General features: G+C 44.2%; 2 protein-coding genes across 2 annotated transcripts; one reads left to right on the forward strand and one right to left on the reverse strand.

Moving 5' to 3' along the window:
* Positions 1-3,312: 3,312 nt before the first annotated feature.
* Positions 3,313-19,288, reverse strand: LOC124294153. Its single transcript, XM_046738308.1, has 16 exons — positions 19,167-19,288; positions 15,241-15,446; positions 14,904-15,145; positions 14,749-14,832; positions 14,540-14,665; positions 14,324-14,464; positions 14,126-14,249; positions 12,679-12,871; positions 12,363-12,606; positions 12,138-12,296; positions 11,732-12,061; positions 11,333-11,651; positions 11,043-11,262; positions 9,943-10,948; positions 9,604-9,826; positions 3,313-9,453 (listed from the first exon to the last, which is right to left on the reverse strand). The coding sequence occupies exons 2-16, from the start codon at positions 15,443-15,445 to the stop codon at positions 3,842-3,844; spliced, it is 9,228 nt and encodes a 3,075-aa protein (XP_046594264.1). The 5' UTR covers position 15,446; positions 19,167-19,288; the 3' UTR covers positions 3,313-3,841.
* A 2,391-nt stretch (positions 19,289-21,679) lies between these two features.
* Positions 21,680-22,812, forward strand: LOC124293966 (zinc metalloproteinase nas-14-like). The gene is made up of 4 exons (XM_046737102.1): positions 21,680-21,877; positions 21,967-22,196; positions 22,262-22,422; positions 22,554-22,812. Exons 1-4 carry the CDS (start codon positions 21,713-21,715, stop codon positions 22,808-22,810), a joined length of 813 nt encoding a protein of 270 aa, XP_046593058.1. The 5' UTR covers positions 21,680-21,712; the 3' UTR covers positions 22,811-22,812.
* Positions 22,813-22,968: the final 156 nt, after the last annotated feature.

Raw genomic sequence — 22,968 nt, forward strand, 5'->3', positions numbered from 1 at the left:
TAGCATCGGTATAGTCCCCACAGTCGCAAAAGATGATACAGATTCGGGTTCTTCTATCCATCAAGCGGTTACGGAAAGTTTTCATACATGTTCATGCATACGTCATACCTACAGCGTTTCGCCGAATATCATTCGTCAACCCGTTTCAATTTGTGCTAGAGGTGGTTCTCTCCGGGATATTAACTTTCATACCGCAAAGACTCCCGCCCCTGAACCTCTACCGAAAACGGAAGAGGACGAAGAGGATTGCGAAGAGGGAAATCGCACGAAGTCAGGCGTCGCCTACCCAGGAGCCATGTCGCTAAAAAGGTAGCCACCATCAATTTCACCCGAGGGAAAGTATGGGGAGTTGAATTCGCTGATTCAGAGACCTTTTCGCGACGTGACAAGGACAGATTGGTGAGTTGCAATCATGAAAAAAGACGAGACGATGGAGAATCAAATTTCACATCAATCAATCGTTAAATGAAGTTCGATATGCAATCTGAATATCAGGAAAAAAAGTTTCGTTACTTTAATCTGATCGATAGTAGGGGTCTACCAATTCGATGTAATTACCTCTCTGAAGATCCTTTGATGTCTACTAATGAATTGCCCAACGGGATTAATGGATACTCGCATGAAACACCTGCCGACCAGGCGGAATAATTTACCTACGTCTGTATACTTATCTGCTGCCGGGTCCCGAGGGATCCGTACAAAGCGGCGGCCATCCGTCGAGGTCCGCTGGTACCAGGCAAGCAGCCAACCGTCGTCGTCGAGGATCGCGACGTTGCGTCATCATCGAAAAGAATGGAGCTTAATTCTCTCTCTCTCTCTCTCAGTCTTGCTTTGATCCCAAGCCCTTTGAGCATAAATTGGACCATTAGCTTGATGGAACTCGTCTATGTACATACACCCAATCCTTTCGAAATGTGTAGGCAGCGCATCAATTATTCAAACGGTGATGAACCTGTCCGAGCTTTTTCGTTCTCGTTAACATCGATCAGTCATTCTGACGGCATTTCGCGCTTTTGTTTGAACTTCTCAGGGTAAAGAGAAGGAATATCGAATGCAACGATCGACTTCCATCCTTCTCGCGAACGTCGGCAACGCATGCTATCACCTTCTCCGTCTCGCGCACAGCTGCAGATAGACCGTGATCGCCGCCAAGCTCGACGCACACACGGAGGACGCTGTCGCGCGATTTCGATACTCGGGAGAAGCAGGAGCGACTAGCACAACGGACATGAATTCCTGTTACAAAGATTTACCGGTCTTCGGTTATGTTTGATGCACCATTGTGTTTCTGCTTACGGTAGGTTAGTTGCATTATGAGCGTCACGCGCGACGTCAGCCCCTCGCGTAATCGGGTGACGACGTAGTTTCGCCTGGGGGCTCGTCATCGGATAATTTCGCTCTTCGACGAGCTTCGGCTTTGCTCTCCTTCGGAACCCAAGCCAAAGCAGACGCGTCGTTACCGAACGCATAAAAATTTTTTCGGGGAAATCACCAGCGCAGGGTATACGATTCGCATCGTCGATCAACATAGGATTGAAATTAGATAATTGATAATTATTCCACTCTTTGAATGCATTTCATTGAATAACAGACTACGCCCTTTTTTCTCCTGTTATTTGATCTTGGAAATAGAGAATAAATTTTCACACTAAGAATATCGTAACTATCGATTATTGATCACCGCAGTGACAAATTATCAAAACTTATTATGTCAGGCGTTGGAATACTCGGTTATTCTAACGCCTAAAACCACCCTTTGCACAAGAAACAAATAGTTGAAATAACAATTTTTATGCCAAGCGGTCTGATTACGAACAATTGAACTTGTTAATATTGAATCGTTACAAATTTAGAACCTGAAACCAACTGTGTTATCGTATTGTTTGACCTACAACACGCGACCTGTTTTAACTCCGAGGGACGTTTATCGCGAAACGCGATGATGTAATAAATATTGGCGGACGGCCGTCGATCTTCCATCGTCAGTTCAGCATACGTCATCCGTCTGGGCTTGCGGCAGCCCGAGATAGTGGCGTCAACGCCAGAAGGAAATGCGACAAGCAAACAGTATCGGAACCAGGCGAGCACAACTAACGGGGAGCTGGTCGGTGCTGGTCGGCCTTCGCGGTCTAGCTAGACGCTGAACGTTTTCACTGCTTGACCTACTCGGCGGTCATATAATCGTACAATCTCTCTCTACTTTAACACCGCTGTCTTGCGGTTTAAGCCGCAGGATTACCTGCCGGAAATAAAGTGTAGTAAACCACAGCGGAGCCGTGAAACTGCCTAGAAAACGTCTCAAGGGCTCCCTTATTTTTTCCTGCACAATTCTTTCAAGTCCAAAATCGTTTCTTAATTTGCAATGCACTCGGTATTATCTTACTTTTCAAACCTGTGACGCAACATCGACGATCCCGGCGTGTCAAACTGCAGTCGATAGATAACATTCCGCCAAACTCGAGGCGGTAATTATTATTTTTACTGACAATAAGAGTGAGACGTGCATTTCAGCCGATGATGAGGTAATGTTAATAACTTATCGAGTCTGGGACGCGATTGCCGTAGGTAAGGTCGGGGCCGATGATATTTTTCTAACAGAGTTGCAGAACCGCGAGAAGCTTGCTTCGCGGTATACTGTCGGTGTAGGATGAAACTTTCGCTACTGTTTGATTAATCGTAAGCCGTTACATCACGAGCCTCTCGATCCAACGGGCATGATAGGTTTGACTCTTGCAAGGTCACAAAATATCGCCGCTTGAATTATCTTGCGCAAAGTTTCGACGTCAAAATGTGCAACGTACCTGCTTATCTTGCTAAACTGCAATACAAAAACAATAATCATAAACTGATTACCGATAATCTTTCCAGTACGTCGGACAATGAGGCTTCTCGATTATTTCGAATATTATAATTACCACACTCGTCCAGGCAGATCATTTAAGTAATGCAAATCAAAAGATAACTCATCGAGGTTTGAATAATGTCGAACCAGTTTCTTCGACGCGAATGTTTCCAGCTACCGATATCTCATACTTACGCAATTGTCGATGCTGTTGCCAACTCGTGACGTGTCGAGTCGGGTAAGAACGGCCGCTGTATGTACGCTGCAGCCAAGCTGTAGTGGGTAAGGTCAGAGGCAGCGATATTTTTGTAACAGAAGAGCAGGATGTGGGCGCAAGTTATTCGACCGTCGCCGGTTTAACCGAGATAATAAATTGTTGCGAAATTGCGTAGAATTTCATTCACACGATTCGACGGGACGGGTGATATTTTGTTGAAGACAGTAGAATAAAACGTATAATTGTGATTTTATTCATTTTTATTTACAGGGATCATTAAATATTCGTTATACTAGAAAACGATTTGCTATACGTCATGTACAAAATTGGTCATTTAAATAACACCCATGCCTATATGTACTTTCGATCAAGAAATTATCGAGCCGTTTTCACTTCTGCATGACGTCCTTTTTTGTACTTATAATTTACGTACGTACAATTTCCGAAAATCTGTGTATATATATATATATATATATATAGTCAATATCGACAGAACTGATTTTTTACTAGACGACAGGTATATTAGGGAATAAAAATATCTTATATACTATTCTTCCGACAGTGAGTTGTCATTGCTATTATATGATTATAAGAGTATTACGACAAACGAGATCCGTATAAAAATTCACTTTGAAAAATGTTCCCTTCTTCGAATCCTCGTCCAGATTTCACAGCACGGGTAGACCTTACTTCTGTTTCAAATCTTCCGTAAAATTTCCATTTCTATTACGATGAGACATCGTAACGACCACGCACTCGCTTGCAATATCCTTTCATTACATTCACGACGGCGGTGTAGTGCTGTCTGTTCTGAGCTGAGACGGCGCTGCCTCGCTATACGCGATATCGAAGACGCTCTTCTTCTCCAAGAGCTGTTGATGCCGCAGCTTCGTACCCCCCTGCAAAGAAACCGCGATTCCCGAATCGAGGTCGTCGTCGGGTCGCTTTGAGTCCGGAGCCCCGTGGAGCGGCGAAATTTGCGGGGAGGGATGCGGAACCGGCGGTGGATGTAGGTAAAACGGGGGTTGTACTTTTTCGTACTTGTAGCTGGATTGCTGACGCGAAGGTCGATGGCTCGGAGACGTTCGCCGAGGCGGTTCGGTTGCGAATATTTCAACCGGGGGATCGTCGCTGTCGCCCCCCTCGGCTTTTCGGAGCTTTCGCCCCTCCTTAACCATCGCCCTGAGTTGCTCAGACTCCGCGTTCGCCAGAGGCTTGATCTTCCGCCGGCTCCTCGGCGTCGCACCTTCCGGGGTCTTGGCCTCCTGAGGTACGTCCTTGATCCTCGGGGCTTCCTTGACTGGCGCACGTTGCGGCTTCCGCTGCCAGCGAGGCCTCTGCTCTTCCTCGGCGGCCTCTTTCAGCTCCTTTCTTCTCCGTTCCATCTCCTCTCGCTTCTGCTTATACCTCGACATGTGACCCGTCTTTGTCTCTGCTGGCTTCGATTGGGCCGATTCCTCGGGCTCCGTTTCATCCGCGTTTCGTCTCACCTGACCACCTCCTGGTCTCTCCTGCGGCTTCGAGCGTTGGAACGTCGGGTCTTGACGAGGATCGCTTGGCTTTCCCCGCTGAGTACGAGGTCTCACCTGCAGTTGCGTGTCCCCTTCAAGCAAACTCCCACCTTTAGGCTCAGTCTTCGGTCTACCTACCTTCGAAGTCTCCTGAGTTTCGGCGGTCTTCTTTATCGGTTGAGAACCCTTCTCCGGTCTTTCCTTGACTGATTTTTTAGTCTCTACGCTCGACGGAGTTTGGCCTGCGTTTTTGGTCGACTTCCGCTTCGACGTCTCGGCTCGTTCGTTTTTTGGAGATGTTTTAGACGACGGTTGCTTTGAGCTTTGTTTTTCCATTTTCAAGGTACCGGAACTTGCGATAAGCTCTTCAAGTCCGCTGCGGATCGCCTCTTCTGCAATTAACCTTGGCGTTAATTCGTCGTCTTGAATCTCAGTTGTGAAGGCACTAGGTTTTTCGTCCTTCAGCTGAATTTTAGTTTCTTTTTTTTTTGCGTCCGGATATTTGTCAGTTGATCGTGTCGCGTGTTCAGCCTGAGTAATATTATTTTCTTCGTCCAGCAGCTGCGCCGTTATTGCTGGAATTCCCACGCTCCCAGGTTCTTCTCCATTTCCGTCTCTACTTTTGGTTCGATGACGAGGTGTTTGATACGGTTCCGTAACCTCGGGAAAATCGCTAGATATTTCACCGATTTGTAATTGTTTGTACCAATCCTCGGGTTGCATCTTTGCTGCATCTAGAGGCTGTCCCTGCATTTTTCTAGGTTCAACATTGGCTTTTTGTCGCTTCTCGGTGGCAGTAGGCAACTCAGAAATACTTAGCACCGGTACAGCTGCAGTTTTTTCAGTTGAAGATTGATCAGACGCAATTTCTTTACCATGTATTTCTTGGTTGGAATCACGTTCTTCTGGAGATGACGTACCCGATAGGACATAAAACGAAGGAGATTCTCTGGTCGGAATATCGATCGCGTTAGAAACTTGGGCAATCTTTTGCTTCGGTGACTTCGTATCATTATCTTTGGTATCAGATACTGTCGGCAAGCTGTGCTGATCTACTTCTATCTCTTTTTCCTTCTCCTTTATCGCGATCAATTCATTCCCACTTTTATCATTTGACTTATCTGTTGGCAAAAGTACTTTGACTGTTTTCGAACTTTCAATGTTTCCCACTAGGCCTGCAGTTGAGGTCTTATTTATGATATCTGCAGACTCGAGCTTTTCGTGCTCATTTTTATCTCTATTTGCTAATCCACTCTTTTCTTCCATTTGAGGTGAGTCAATTTCTGGTCGAGTGATATCCGGACGCTTTGTTTCACTGCGTGTGATGTCAGGTGGCGAGATGTTCGTGTTACTTGACGAAGAAGTTTCGTTTAGCGCTTTTTCAGGATTTTCATGAGTCGTTTTATTTACATCTTCAATATTTTTTATTTGACTGGAGCTTGGAGTAACGGCAAGTGTGGTGGAATCTACTAAATTAGATTTTGCATCGCCATTTTTCTCCTGGATTTGAGGTGCTGATGATTTAGAGGCCTCACTTGGCCTAATTTCTCCTTTGCCTTTTGTCTCCTCAGCTGAATTTGCATGGCCTGGCGTATCCTGCTGGGTCCTTGCCTCCTGGGACAGCTCGACTACAAGAGCATCATTAATATCTGGGTTCAGACTTTTCCCTGAGCTCGACACCGAGTTGTCTTCTGTTTTCATAAAACTCTGTCTTAAATCACGTGCGGTGTGCACAGCTTCGGACTCCAAAAACATTTTTATCATTTCCTGTGTAACTGATTTGGGTTTCTCGTTAGAGAGAGTGTTGATATCAGCTTCTGCAGCTTCAGAGTCTGATTTTGGTGAAACATGTGTAGTCATTTTCTCAGAATCTTCATTAGTCATGAGTGAATCTTTGATACTTGTATCGGATTGTTTTTCTACTGGTGCAATAGTTACGGTCGATTCTAATATATCAGGTCTCTCGTTGTCAGGTTTCACTGAAGTCTTGTGAGCAACTTCTTGAGGTTTCGTAGTACTTGGCTCGAACTCTTTTCCTGTGGGTGACGAAATTTTGTCAATTTTTGAATTATTTGCAACGATAATCGGCACAGCTTCTCTTAAATGATCTGAAATTTTTTCATCGCTTTCTGGTAACTTTCCACTGCTCGGCTCAAGCGGTTTTTCTATGATAGTATTTACTTCAGATTTTGAAACTTTAACCTCAGTTTCTTTGGATTTGTCTAAAATCTTGTCGATAGTCTTCGAACCCTCATCGGCCGAGGGTTCCGCTGGTTCTGTTTTGATTATCTTTTTATCGTCAGATTTTAATGCCTCGGAAATCAGTGTTGGCCTCAACTTTCCAGATTCACTTTGAGATCCTTCGCCCACCTTGCCTGCGTCGTAAGCGGTTGGTTCCAGTTGAGTCTCTATTGAAACTGCACCGAATTTTACAGTATCAGAATCCAATTTTGAGTTCAAGCTGTTTGGTTTGTTAGAATGTTCTTTACCAGTCATTTGATGTGGATCGGAAACCTTCTCCGTTATTTGAACCGCGCCAGGCGTCAATTTTTTTCTTGTTTTCGGGGAACCGAGATCCTTTCCCACTTCTTGCCTCGGTTTTGACTCGGGCTGAGCTTGTTGAGCCTGCGAGTCTTCAACGATTTTATTTTTTTGGCCACGTTGTTTCATTTCTTTCACCTTAGAACTGATCGAGGTTTTTTTTTCGCCCGCTATAGTATCTTGTTCAGTCGTTGCAGTGCTTGAAGAAGAATCGGATTGTTGATGTTGCGAAGGTAATTGACCTAGGTCAGTTTCTGAACTTCGTGATGTTGGTTCATCAGACAGCACATTCATCCCTTTAGCTTTTGTTGAATCATGCTTCGATTTTTTAGTCTTTAAACTCGCGTGCCGCGATCTATCAGGAGGTTCCTCAACTTCAGAACTCTCTGTACTCATTTTCTTCGCCTTTATTTGCCTTAGCAATGTTCGCTTCTTGGCGATAGGGACGACCTCTGGTTCGCGTGTTTTATTCTTCCTGATAGACTTTTCAGACGTTGTTTTGACCATTACTGGCTTTGGACCCGACTTGCTTTGAGATTTTTTTTTATCCACATTTTCTTTCTTATTTTTTTCCATTCCACCGCTACTGCTCTGCGACTCCGTGGATTTACTTTTAGATATGCTTTTGGTACTTGACGTCGTATCGCTTTCTTTTTTGTCACTCTTCTTCGAACTGACAGACTTTATCTCAGTCTTTGGTAACTTGATCTTGGACTTAGTAGGACTGGGTTGCTTTTTGGTCTTGCTTATTTCCAGCTTATGTGCCTTTGACGTGTCTTCGACAGCTGCATTTGCATGCGAACGTTCGTGATACTTGTTCTTGACGGCATCTGGTGACGATTGCGTTGGAATTTCGCTAAATTCTTGTCCATTTACATCAGCACGGTCTTCGCTTTTATAATCTACGTTTTTCATTTCTTGTGATTCTGTATTTTCAACTAGTCTTTCTTCCAGTGACGGCGTGCTGGTATGTTCGTCAAGAGAATCCGATATCTCCCGAAGTACTTCTGGCTCCAGGACTGCTCTTCTGCCTTCTCGTGTATCTTTAGCCTTGCGGCGCAACAAATTTGTCCTTGTATCAGAACTGGATCGAGCTTCTTCCTGGATCGGTGACCTCATTAAGAGGCTTCGTGATCTCCTAAGTTCGCTGCCAAAGCGCTTCTTGGACTTTGATTTTCTCCGTGACTGAACATCGTCGTCGGACTCATCGTTATCACTTCTACTTCGAACCTGAGTAAATGGATCGGTCTGCGTCGCTGCCGTACGGTCAGTCTGAGTCGCAATTGCCACTTGACCCGGCAGACTCTGAGTCTCTAAATAATTACTAGCGTCTAGCCCCGAAACCCTGAGGCTTCTTGCATCTCTGTCCATCACCAGCTGCGTCAGTAATGCATTCTGTTTAGCCAACTCGGCATGTTGGGAGGCGTAGGTTGGAATATTCAGGAAGGATCCATGCTGCTCAGCGTTTTCAGTAGCTTTGGCAACTGCGGTTTCGACGAGCATCGCTGCAGCTGCCTTTCTCTGTTGTTGTAGCTCTGCCTCTTTAGTTTCTATCTGCTGCTTTCGCACCTTCAATTCTTCTTCAGCTTCAAGATCACCGTGATCGAGTATTAGACATTGAACACTTGGTGATTTTTCTCCCATATACTGCCTTCGATCGGGTTCCAAATTGTTGGGTACCAAAAGAACTTCGTGTTTCTGGAGAAACTGCCCGCTACCCTGTTGACTGGACTCTAAACCTTCTACAGAGATCTCTTGCACACTTCCATTAATATCCTGATGTTGTCGTATCCTCTGATCTTCCATGAACCGACGGAGGAGAATGTCTTTACCGTCACTTCGATAGCCAAGTACCTGTTGATCTAGAACCAGAGTAATCGGCCGTTGGGCTTGCGGTGATACGTCGTTATCCTTTTCGTGACCTCTGGTTATTAGACGAAGGACCTCCGCGTTACCATCTCTATAAAATTGCTGTTCGCGAGGAAATTGCAGTGTCTCATCCGCCGGGTGGTAACTGCGGCGTAGAACGTCTGAACCTCGCTCCATTTCGTGTCTTCGCAGCGAATCTAGGTCCCCTATATCATACGTTTGCCCTGCCTCTACGTCTTCGACGTAAAGACGCTCGTCTTGACGCTTTTGGGTCATATCTTGAACCCTCCAGGATGGAGGACCGTCTCTCAGCCGGAGGGAAGGTGCCTTTGATACACCCTGTAGTGTCCTCGCCTCAGCCACGTCTCCCGGCAGTGAGGCGATTCCCCGGTTCTTCATGTTGCGCCGGTTGAATTGCCAGTTATGCCGCATTGGGTCGGCGCTCCAGGCCTGCTTTTTTTCAGACCATTCAGCTGGAAATGTGCAAAAACAGATATTAGTTAATCTTTAATTCAACGTGGGAACAATGGCTCGTTATTGCGATCAGCGATTCAGCGGTGTTCGTGGTTCTCTAAAAAATGGCTCATGCTTGCTTCGAAATTTTATTTTGACTCTAGAATTACCTTTAACGACGTTCTCCTGCTTCCTACGAAGGTGGCGCTTCGGTCTTCCTTCAACGTAATTCACAGTCTCTAACGAATGTACCCGTCTCTTTCTTGGTGCCATGTAAAATGGACATCCTGGGCATATGCAGCAAAGAATCAGACCCAACAACGCTAGCAACATGAGCAGCCCCAAAAGAATTAGAAGCCAAAGCAGTAGTTTATTTTCTGCTTTATATACAATCTAAAATATCGATAATCGTACTTCATTATCTGGGCGGAAAAAATTCTTGCAAGCATGTAAATAATTGTCATTACTAGGAATCTACTATCTAGGACTGCAGTGTCTCACATACTCACATACTCATTCTCTGAAGCCAATGTCGTTTTATTAACTATGTTGATATTCGATTTTCCACCCGAACTTTCATACGTTCCTAATGAAGTTTTTCCAATTGTACCTTCTCCAGTATTACCAGCGTTACTTCCACCGATGCCATCCATAGTATTTTCACCCCTTTTGCCGCTACCAGTACTACTTCCACCCACACCGCCAAGAGTATTATCACCTCCTTTGCCGCTACCAGTGCTGCCTCCACCCATTCCAACAACAGGATTTTCACCCCCTTTGCCGCTGCCAGTGCTACCTCCACCCGTTCCAACAACAGTACTTTCACCCCCCTTGCCGCTACCAGTGCTACCCCCACTCACGCCAATAACAGTATTTTCACCCCCTTTGCCGTCACCAGTGCTACCTCCACCCGTTCCAACAACAGTATTTTCACCCCCTTTGCCGCTACCAGTGCTACCTCCACCTATGCCAACAACAGTATTTTCACCCCCTTTGCCGTCACCAGTGCTACCTCCACCCGTTCCAACAACAGTATTTTCACCCCCTTTGCCGCTACCAGTGCTACCTCCACCTATGCCAACAACAGTATTTTCACCCCCTTTGCCGTTAACAGTGCTACCTCCACCCGTTCCAACAACAGTATTTTCACCCCCTTTTCCGCTATTAGTGCTACCTTCACCGATGCCACCAATAGTGTTTTCACTCCCCCTGCCACTGCCATTGCTAGCGGCATTTCCCTGAACTGTACCACCATTAATTCCATTATTTCTGTTGGGCGCACCGCTAACTGTTCCTCCAATGTTTCCAGCTGAGTTTCCAACGGAGTTCCCAATTGGGTTTGTAACGGAACTCCCAACAACAGGGGGAGTAAAATCTATCTTGGACGAATCCGTCTTCGAGTCGATAACAGGTACAATATTCATGCCGTTGGCAACCAAGCTTTTGTGAATTTTTTCTATATCCACGAGAAATGTACCGGACATAGTTGGCTCGACCCGCGCCACAACTATACTCCTGGAAAAGAAAATCGTTTGCTAAACAATATTCCACAGTAAACTTAACTCCTGTGCTTGACGTGTATTTTGGATTCCATTTCAAGAATACTGACATCTTCTCTTCTTGAGCTATTCCGTTATTCGGCCGTCCGGGCTGATCGTAAGGCCGTATATCTTGGATGGTTACGCGTCCGCCGGTGATGGCTGTTAAAATTTCCGCCGTGTGCATTGGGTCAAGATCCTTCGCTGGAACCACCAACATGAGCGTGAGCGCGCCCATCGGCGCTGCATTGATAATATACACCTTTGCCGTACTCGAGAGGTGCGGAACCCCTAAAATCAATCGCAGTTGTCAGGTCTTATCTATTTTAAAGATGAATCGCCTGAGCCTGCAGAAACCCACCCAAGTCGTAGGCTCTAACAGTTAAAGTGTACACCACATCTTCAGCCGCTCGTTTTTTACGGTTTTTCCATATCCTCAACGGTTTCTCTGTAGAACCGCCAATTTTTTGGAACATATTTAACGTCTGCAGCAGATTGCTTTTGAATTTCGTTGCAAAGGTAACGAAATCATTGTTCCGCCTTCGCCTTGATTTGGTCAGCGGTTCTCGGAGTGTTAATTCGCCGGTTACTTCGTTCAGACGAAATTTGTTTCCGTAATTTCCATGCATCAGCTCGTACCGAACCTCGTTGTTCGGAGGCTCAGCGTCAGCGTCGACTGCCTAAAAACGATAAAATCATTTTTAAAATATTGTATGACCATGACAATCTCAAATGAACCAGGAACCCTGTTAAAAATCACCCTGATGAATGCTGGGCTGGTGAAATTGGTCTGATCCGAGTTCAGGATGAACTCATAGATCGGTTTATCGAATATCGGAGCGTTGTCGTTAACGTCGAGCAGGTTGACAATCAATGGCACAGCGCTTGAAAGACCCCTACCATTCTCGTCACGAGCTTCTACAAATAACCGCAAACTCGCCGTCACCTCGCGATCCAGTCCCGGTGAACCATCGGCCACGACAATCAACCCGGTCTCCGAGTCCATAGTCAAGGTCTCATTACCAGGTCCAATAATCCCAGTGTACCGCACGCTACCCGACAGTCCAGTGTCTTTGTCAGTAGCGTGCACCTGCGATCAGGCTAGAAATTAATCGGCGCACGAGTATTGCGGAGAATTTTCTTTCGTCAAGCAGTCGGCTCTATACCTGGACAACTCTCATCTTCGGTGAGACGTTCTCAATCAACGTGACCTCGTATATGTCTTTTTCAAACTCCGGAGGGTTGTCGTTAACATCCCTCAGGAACACGATGACCGGTACCGACGTCGAGAGGTTTGTCGCAGGTCCAACTTCCTGAGCGATTATCTGTAAGGTTATTCGAAACGTTAGTGTCGACCTCGGTGGTGCTGTCGGGTTCTCTTCCGTACTCACCATGAATTCGAGCGTCTTTCGGGCTTCAAAGTCTATCAGAGCATTGTCGCGCACTGTCACCACGAAATCGGCCACTCTTTCGGCCACCGTCGGCGTCACTTCAAAAGTCCCGTTGTTCTTTCCAAGCTTCAAGGCGAATACGCCCGTTTTCCCGATGTCCTCGTCTCGCACGGTAGTCAAGTAAGGTTTGTCGAACATCACGGTTGTACCAGGCGGAGCATTCTCGTCCATCCACGCCATGTAGCTGACGATTCGACGAATTGAAATCTCCGTTACATATTATATCATGGTTCATGGCTCACTGTTATTATCTCACCTGTCACTCTCGAAGTAGGGAGGGCTATTCCCCGGCTCTCCAAGGAGCAGACCAAGTTCTACTACAGTCGCTTGCGCCGGGGGTTCGTCTCTTAAACGACGCACCTCCTCAGCTACCACCGTCAGTAAAATTGGCGCCCCTACGTGCGTAATTTGAGTAAGCTCATCCAAGGGTCGGGCCAACGTGATTTCTCCTGTAAAGCATTACGTGCGATACGGTTGGATAATCTTCGTTACTAGGCAGAGACTTCAGCTGGGCAATAATTGCTCGTCGTACATGATTACGATCCAGCTAATTTTACGAGCCTTCTGTTTCGAGCAGTGAAAACTTGACACGATTCTTAACGAACTCGCAGTTTTTATTACAGGAGCTTGAACCCTTGGAGCTGCTTTACACTCTCCCAGCCCTGCCTCATTATCATACGCGTACAGAATATATTATTATGAAGCTGCGGTCTGTTTTATATTCCACTGTATAATAGCCAGTGAGCCGCAAGCCCGCGTAGCCGGTCGCGTGCGTATTTGCCGTCTCGATAACATCGCGAAACTTAGGACGAGGCGAAGACTGACCTCATACTTCGGTCAATAACGTTGCGACTCCTTCCTCGAACTCATTTGCCTAACCCCTACAGCTAGAATCAGGTTTTCTTCTGAAACTCGTGATTTTTAAGCTATCGGCTGGATTTTTGATAGTAATAGAACGGTATAACTAATTTGCACCCGGATTGGTTTTAGTTTCCGCAGAGAAAGCTTTTTTCTCTGGGCTCGTTTGACGTCAATGTCGAGGGGTGATACAAACTTGGCAGCGAATTAAGCTCAGCGTGAGTTGAGCGCCAGAAAAGTAAATCTCTTTTTTCGATCAAGGGGTAATTTATTTTCGACGTAATCTTTACGACGAAAGCGACACGCAATGCGTAAGGAAAGCTAAGGTCGTTGAAACATGCGACTAAATCTGGCGCGAATTTTTTTAGCGAGAAACTGTATAACGGCCAAAACCATTCGTGATTAGCCTATAGAATCAAGATGTCTGTGTACAGCTATTACATACTTATTTTGTTAGCGATGGTGGATAAGCTTTAATTTATTCAAGTTTGTACGTGTAGAGGTAAAATCTAGATCACGTGATATAGGCATGTAATCTCCTCCCTGTAGCTGTACACGTTATTCTTTATAGGAAATTCTTATCGATCTCTTGCCTCGCCGGCAATGAACGACTATTCAACCGGGAACATCGAGCTACGGAAATATAATAAATTCTAAATCACCCTGCAAACACTTTAAACTGAGTTTTTCAATCAAAACCGTTTTCTATTTGAGATCGAAGGGTAAATTTGCCTTGTGAAGTCCAGGTCCGGCAACTCATTGTCACTAGTCTTCCAAAGTGTTTACTCGCTGTCAGTTTAAGGATCGAAAGGGTAAATGAATTAAAAAACCGGGAATAAACTCACCAGTCCATTCGGAAATGTTAAAGAACGGTGTTAAGGGGTTTTCGTCCGAGACCAAACCATACGTGACCTCACGAGGCGTACCCTTGTCACCATCCTCGGCATGGACCCGCAAAATGACATCCCCCTTCAGAAAGTAAATCTTAATAATTAATTCGTCCCTCGATATCACAGCCGACTTAAATTATGTATTCTACTAACAGGCTTCACGGAATTGTTCACCCTGGTCAAGGGGGGAGCGATTGTGAAGACAGGAGGTACGTCCTGGACATCCTGAACAATCACAACCACGTGGACACCTGCGATATTTCTCGTGTCTTTTCCAGGCTCTGTGTAAGGATCCTAGACAGCAAATGATCTTCACTATCATAGACAAGTCTAAACATAGGTCAAGAAAAAATAGAAGACGCTACTCACCGTCGCGTACATGGTCAGTGTGTACATTGACTGGGTTTCAAAGTCGAGTTCTCCTATTAACGTTATAACCCCTCGAGTCTGAGTCGGCGTTTGTCGTTGCCGTATGGTGAAAAGTTCCTTGGGTTGCTGAATAGGTGAATTCGTTATGAACCCATTGTTAAGCCTATTATCATCGATCATTTCTCAGTAATACCAACAACAATACTAACCCACAACTCGATGTACACCGGTTTTCCCTGCCACGGGTTCGCACGCACGAGTAGATAATCCAACTCCTTGCCGGGTTTGGTGTCCTGACGATAAAAAATCAGTGACAGGTTTTAAGGTGTTATCACGTCGATGTTATAACGTCGGATGAGCTCACCTCAGGGACCATTATAATGGATGGCACATGTGGAAAGATCATGTCTCGGGGTGTCGACGCATTGGTGACAGAGATCGTGGCCTGCATCGAGTTCGAATCACCCTTCGAGTCCTTAACCCGAACCGCAAAATCATGGAGACGTCCAGGGACGAGCCGCCGTGTCAGGATCACATTGGCCTGGCACACTTTGTTGTACAGAGTACAAGGCAGGTTGTCGATCCGAACGATTGGCTGGACTACGGCTAGAGTAGGTATCGTATTATTCGATTACTAGATTTCCTCATTGACGATCATCCAATAATGGCAATCAATTGACATAACGCAGACTCGCACTGACCCGTTATGTCGAATACGAGTGGAAAATCTGCATCCTGATCAGTTGCCCGAAGTCTGAATATCACGGAGTCGACTTCTGCGTCGGCCGGGACGAGCACCAGACCCATATTAGTGGAAGTATCAAATTGCGGACGCGAGCCCGCTGCCAATCCCCAAATGCATCCGAAATAAATCCATGCGTTTAGCCATCCTTTTGCCAAAGGCATCCTGGAAACAACCGTGAGCTGTAATTCTCTGAACTTGTTTCAAAATATCAAGTCCTCGATAGTTCTCTTGTACGAGTATTACTTCGATTTCAAGTACGGTTAAGTCCTGCAAAAATAATCAGATTCTTTTTCTTGGTACGCGGCATCGCGTGACGAGAAGGCAACAATGCTTGAATTTGACGAGTGGTTGAGTTGACCTCAGCAGATCAATTCTCATGCCTAATTAACGGTCCTCTTTTATTTCTCCGAATCTTTATACGACGTAAGCACCGCTCCGCGGTTCTCGAGGTTACTGAACTTTCAGCTCACAGCTCTAGCCGCCTATCTTACGACCGTTTCCGGTTTCGGCTCGTGCGAATAATTTATTCGTTTCGGCTGCCCGCCTTGGGTGTTTGCGTGATATTCCGTTTCTCCCTTGCTGGTCATTTCGAGACGATTTTTCGGGTTACAGGTCATAGGTCACAGGTCAAATACTTGCTGAATTCGTACGTAATCCTCGTGCACAATGGCAATTACACTCGGCGCTATATCTAATCGTTCTACGAATCCTACCTATACGTCTATTACCGGTGATGTTTTTATGGATTATTGAACTCTTGGAATTATTGATTAATCCAGTCTGCCTGGCAGAAATTATTGATGATACAATTCGCGACGCGTTCCAACCCGGATTAGCTCACCGTGGTCAAGCTGCTCGTGCTCGATTGATTAAAAACTGCAAACGCTTCACTGGCACGTGTCGGTTAATTCAAATGGATCCTAATGCCGTCGGATTTTCGGCGTTTCAATATCTATTTTGGTGATCTAGATTAGTTGATCATGTCGCAGACTCGCAGGGCGTATGGGGTTAGTGAAATTTTATGCACGCAATTACGCTTACGTACCTACGTGTATACCTGTAATATCATCTAAATCTAATCAGAAAATACAAACATTGCTACGTAGGTCCGTCAATACACCGACTAAATGATGTCAAGGCTGTTGGACTGTCCGGTGGTAATCAATCCTTATTTTAGCGCTCCTCGCTCCAAAAAATATCGACCGTTGCCGAGCCAGCTGACGTCCATCTTATCATTTATACACCTATCGCTTGTATTAATTTATGAAGGACTGTGACTTCAGCCAGGGAATGAATTAGGGTGTGTAGATTGATTACGACACTTTATTTTAGATTTTCTTTGTTTCCAAGGCAAAGTCAGAATGTAAATTAATGTATAATAATCACAGTAATTTGGGTAGGTGATTTGGCACTTTGTTTCCTCATCAGTAGCGAAAGAACGGAAATTTATTCATGAGTCATTCGATCTTATTCACCAGACCTGCGTCATTTAAATTTTTGCTACGTGTGCAGTTTACTGTGTTATCATAGCGAAACACGGTAACATTAACTTGTAGTTGTTGGCATGAGATTGAACCTCTTTAGTACGCAGCCTGAAGGCGATTCTACAACGTAACTAAATTTGTAACTAGACAAAATTCGTTCTTGAAAATTCATTGAGCGGTGGCAAAAGTTGTGTGAAATATAGCTTAACGATGTACCGGTTATTCATTCTCAACCAAAAGTGAGACTCGTCGACAATATTGAATACTTTATGATAAGATAAGAATCTTAAAGAAATCAACCACAATAAAGACGATGAGAAAATCAAGTTTGAATAATAATAATAATTTATTCAGAAAAATCAACGAATTTCATTTCACATGTAAAAAAACAGATTCCCTGAAAATTTGTTAAACAATGTTTTGTTTATCCAATTTTTCAAGTATTCTTCAAATTTAATTTTCTTATCGCCTTTACTGTGGTCGATTTTTTTCCGATTTTCATCTTCTCACAAAGTATTCAATACTATCGACGAGACTCACTTTTGGTTGAGAATGTATAAACAGTACATCAAACTTAAACAAAATCCTCATACCTCCACGTCCGTGACTTGAGGGCATAAAATGTTTATCGAAAAGAAGACAAGAATACTTTTTGGCTAGATTCAACGTTACTTCAGTATGAAATGACAATTTTCGATAATTCAGCCCGCAGCCTTGAGTTGATGATTTTCTGTCTTAAAACCACTTATAATTGTGGGGGGTCGTTTTGTAGTAAACTCGGTCAACCAAATCGAAGCATCGATTGGTCGGCCTTCACCTAGAGATCAAAAGCTACCTATACTCGTCTGCCTAGATCTAAGGTCTTCCCAGACCCACGACTGAGCCCATTGTGCCCAGGTGACTCGAAAGAATAAACGAAGAGGCCGAAAAGTTCTTGGTGCCGAAATATCCATCCAATATTCTAGGCGATGACGAGCCGGCACGACCTTATACGTACGTCATCGAACTTGACATAGGAGGTTTCACAGATACCAACATTTTACTCGAACACGCCGTGTAATTTATTCAGGACAAGGTAATTAACCTCGACTTTTGACATCTTTAGTAACAAGTCCAGTTCTGCTCGCTCAATAGATGTTTGGTAACCGCCATAGCATCAGAATTCTCTTCGCGATCGTATGTCGATCGACTAGATGACGAACACAGAGTTTGCTGCTCGATTATTGTTCGTTCAAAAGTTGTGGCAAAGAATATAAAACGAGTAAAAATTGAATCCGTCACTAGAGGCAGAACTGCAGGAGTGACGGTGAGCCAGGGTAAGCAGTGCGTGACTGTTCGGGCGTTAGTTACGAGTTGTAAGTCAGCTAAGAAACAGGTCAAATGTTTAGCCCTATATTGATCAGTACACTTTAAACCATCTTATTTTAACGCCCCTGCTTTCCTACGTCAGCGTGATTATTTTCCTCGGATTCTCGCAGACGGATGCAAATCGTCGCCTCGCCTTTTGCCTACAGACTTCAATTACGAGCCTCGCAAATTTTCCAATTACTTAAATGGCTCTGGCTACTCAATTGAATTTCTTAGCAGGTAAAATCGATCGACGCAACAATCGTAACAATATAATCTTTCATTATTTCTTCAATCATACGCCTCAGCCGAGTTTTAATAATGAAACGCAAATCCTTTGATTGACGTAAATACGACTACTTGCTTGCACGGTTGTTCATTTACGCGACCGCGAATCGCCAGCTAGACACTCTGAGCTGCGGTTGTTTAATCAGCGTGTTCAATCACCGGCTTAGTTGTGTACATATCTGTGAAACAGCGATCGATGAATCGCTTCCGAAAAATCAACAAGTCAAAAACCGAGTGTTCATACGGTTGCCGAACGAAGCAAGCACAGGTATAATTGAAAGTGAAAGAGCTGTCGGTAGTTCTGCAAGTTCTGCAACTAAAGTTTCAGTTGGGGAGCACGTATCAGACGACCGTAAACCAGAGGTAGAACTTTAGCAACAATTCCCTGAGAGTGCAGCTGATAAAGTTCACGTTTTACGAAGAAGCATTATTTTCACCGAGGGCGATATAGTGCGAAATGTGGGGCGATCGGATATCTAACCTACGGGGGATGGCGTGTCATCGTTATTTCGCTATGTTTTCTATCGCGCCGGGCAGCGTCGGCGGTTCGCTCGTCTGTCGAATAATTCGCCTCATCCCTCGTCTGTTTTAGGAATTTTATATCGCCTCAGGTGTCTAGCTAGCTCACGACCTTGGACACAAAGTTCAAAGAAGTGGTCTACGAAAATGACAATAATAATAATAATAATAATAATAATCATGTTGCACATGGCATGAAAGTTGGTTAAAGTTGTGATTTGATATTCAAATGATAATGTCCTACCTGACAAGTTACTTCACGTTATCAGCAGCGCGGTTGTAAACAGCATTCGAAATTTACTAGAAACAGCCTTACACGTAGACATTATCGAACATGGAAACTCAAACTTATTAAGAAGTCGAAAATTTAGAATCTCAATCCAGCTGGTACAGATCACTTTGCCAAAGTTTTTTTCAGTGTTAATCTTTTTTCGGTGTAATACATTCATAAAAAACAAAAGTAAGACAAAAGGCTAATTTTTCTTAACCATAAAATTTGTGCAATAGTATTATTATTAAAAAATCCTCTTATAAAAGTAGCCTATTGCAACTAGTATCACTTTTGTGTCACTTTGATTATCAGTTACGATGGCACGGGGTTCAGGCTCCTTTGGTTGAACCGGTGCTGATCTTGGTGCACGTCATGAGAGATTTTTTCTTCAATGTCCCGACAGGATAAAATTGCACACGCGTCTAATCACCGTCAGCCGTAGTCCAGGTCGGACATTTTCGTATTCGAACAGTCGCCTCGGTCGCCGTTCCGAGGCATGTGAAAGACCGCTAACCCTTGTCACCGGATTCAACCCCGCCGATACGTTCCCGCTAAACCCAACCCTCCATCCCTCTGACCGACGTCACACTACCCGACTGACCAATCGTACGTTACCCCCAGCAAACCGACGTATTGTATGTATCGAAGCGTGTTTCGCTTTATTTCTCTCACTCCGAAACTCGTAAGTCACGATGTATATCGGATAATAGCTCGCCGGTTTGCTCTACTTTCAATTACACACACTTTTTTAAAACTCAATTTATAAACTGTCAGAAGAAGTAAGTATTTCGTGAAACTTATGAATCGATCGTCCGATCGTTAGAATTTTCACATAAATACTGTAACCATTTCTACGCTAAACTTCGAGTATATTGCCATGAATCCTTTGGCTTCAAATATTAAAGTGCCAGGAGTTTCTTGGTTTTTAATAAAAAAACATGCTTATCAGAGCCTGACGTTTCTGACCCGTGAACCACGTTCGACTAAACTAGTGAACTTATTGCTTTCGCAGGTCGCCGAACACGTGGGAAGTTAGATATCGATATAATACAAACGCTTGCGTAGAGCGGTGAGTCAGAACGTGGGTCATTAGATAGAATGAAACTTGACGCTATATCCCGAATCGGTAGGGTTCCGACATTCTTTGTGTTGCACAGTCAATTTGTAAAACTTACCCCGTAGTATCCAATGACTCGCTGAAAAGAGAGTAGATATACCTGGCGAACTGTATAATAGGATTGAGAAACGATAGCTCTACATTATCAAGATAAGAACATTTTACAGATTAACAATAAGTTATTTTCTGGATACGCCATTGCGCAGAAAATAGGAATCAGAATACAAGGCTCGATATCAAATCTTTTATTTAGTACTGCAATTTTAAGTACATGTTGTACAAAACTTCATATCCAATTGCACGTACTTCACAAAATACCAATGCTCGCTTTGTTTCTGTTCCGTTGCAAGCATATTCTTTCTGGCCGTAGGATAACTGACGCGAGATAAATTCAGAATAATGCTTCTGGGGGCGGCGAATATTTCGCAACTACGTAAGGCTGGCGTTAGGGGTGAGAAGTTGGAAGGCTTATCTTCTTCCTGAACGTCAGCATTGCGTGGCACACTATGCTAATCCCTTTGTTCGACCACGTACCGCAATCCACTGAACACTCCAGTTACCTCCACCGCGATCTGGCTCAAGCCATTTTTACTTTTTATCGTCGTTTTACATCCAGAAACTTACTCGTTGGGTAGCTAGTCATCAGATCAATGGTTCAGAATTATTCACAGTGGCCAAACGGTACATTTTTTGTAGTTCTTTAACTGTCAAAAAATCAGACTATATTTTGGCTGCGAGTTTACAAGTTTTCAAATGTCAACTAGTATAAGGAAGAAAGATCGATTCTACGAAAAAAGCTTTCGCTCCCTAAAAATCCCTACAAAAATAAAGTTAATTTGTATTGATTCTTGGTTAAATTTTGAACGGTTTTGAAAGACGCCTAGTAGTCACTTCGGAGACTATATGTATATATCGAACAGCAGATTAGCCCGAATCTTTTTGAATTGCCTCTAGGCCATTGGAAGGCGTATCTACGTGTTTTTTCTGCCTTGCTGGAGAACCGCAGCACATTCATTCGCCGCTAATCGCCTTGGTCCACTTTTAAGGTATGATCTCAATTCCGAATTCATTAGCAATCGTTGTGTTTGCACGTGCTATCGTATTACAATATTCATCACTAATGATTCTGCTATAGTCGACACATCGTAGGTGTGACATATCGTACCAGCTAACGCAAGTCACATGACTAATCGTAGCAGTTTGAATTCGTCGTTAGTTTTTCATCAACGCGTTTGTAAATATCTACTCTAATTAGCTTATCGAATGCGGAAGGCAGGGAGGAAAAACGTGCTGTGAACGGAAAGTAGGCTCCCTTTTATATAAAGAGGTTGTCAGTTATTCTCTCCTTCTTTTCTCAATCCCTCGTCTTTCGGTCAACATCGTTATCCAAGCGGGCTAAGCCATGAATTCCATTGTTCTGCACTTCGTACCTCTGTGTATAATTGGCTTCGCTAGATGCCTACCCTTGGACTTGGATATGGATATGACGGCCGGACTTCGAACTAGTAACCACGTTGATGAAGGAATTCTTGTTGAAGGAGACATCATCTCGTTGAAAAGTATCCATGTAAGTATTGACCTATCTGCCACGTGATCACTCTCCAGTCACATATGCGTCTAAAAATGTATCCTGTTGCTGCGGACAACATGTTCCAGTCCAAGAATCTTGTTCGCAAACCGTCACAGCTCTGGCCAAACAAAGTATTCCCTTACACGTTCAGCAAGGATTTCGACGATCTGCAAAAGTTCAACGTCGAAACCGCTTTGCGAGATTTGGCGTTTCAAACGTGCGTCACATTTCGGGAGAGAACCAACGAGCCTACCTACGTTGTTTTCAAGAACTACGCGAAGATTTGCGCCTCAGCAGTCGGCTACGCAGACCTAAAGTGAGTGATCATATTCGTCGTACCTCGAAATCAACGGAATGATTCGTGTTCCTTTATTTCATCAGAAATCTCGGAGGTGAAATGCCAATTTACGTGTCAGCTCCCGGATGTGTGATGAGAGGGCAGATTCAACACGAAGTGTTGCATTCGTTAGGTTTTTGGCACGAGCATGCTCGTCCTGATAGAAATGAATATGTCACCGTTCATTGGGAAAATATTCGTCCGGGTAAGGTTCCTTCGTCGGGAGTTGCGATAATGTTCCATTGCTCTGTAAGATCTTCCTCAATCACTCTCTAGTTAAGAAGGGCATACGGAGAGACTCTTCAATACGTTTCTAGACAATCAATGTATTTTTAGGTTCGGAAAGTAACTTCGAACCAAGGACGTGGGAGGATACCGTCACTCTCGGAATGCCCTACGACCTTAATAGCGTCATGCACTATGGTAAGAAGGCCTTCAGCAAGAATGAAAGCCCGACGTTGACCCCAAAAAATTCTCCATTGAACGAGAATATGGGACAAAGATTTCGAGTCAGTAAACTCGATATTGCTAAACTTAATCGTCTTTACGAATGCGATAATCGGTATTACAAGGGATACGAGCTTGAAGCGTAGTTTATTTTTTATTACCATTATTTAAAGTACAAAATATTATCTACAACGTGGATGCGTATAAGCTATTCGTTATTCTAATCGTAAAGTCGATGTCATATTACAGAAGTCTTTTTTTCTTTTGCTGTTTTCTTTACGGAATTCATACAAAAAGAATTTAC

The sequence above is a fragment of the Neodiprion lecontei genome, chromosome 1 (assembly GCF_021901455.1).
Source record: "Neodiprion lecontei isolate iyNeoLeco1 chromosome 1, iyNeoLeco1.1, whole genome shotgun sequence".
NCBI lineage: Eukaryota > Metazoa > Arthropoda > Insecta > Hymenoptera > Diprionidae > Neodiprion > Neodiprion lecontei.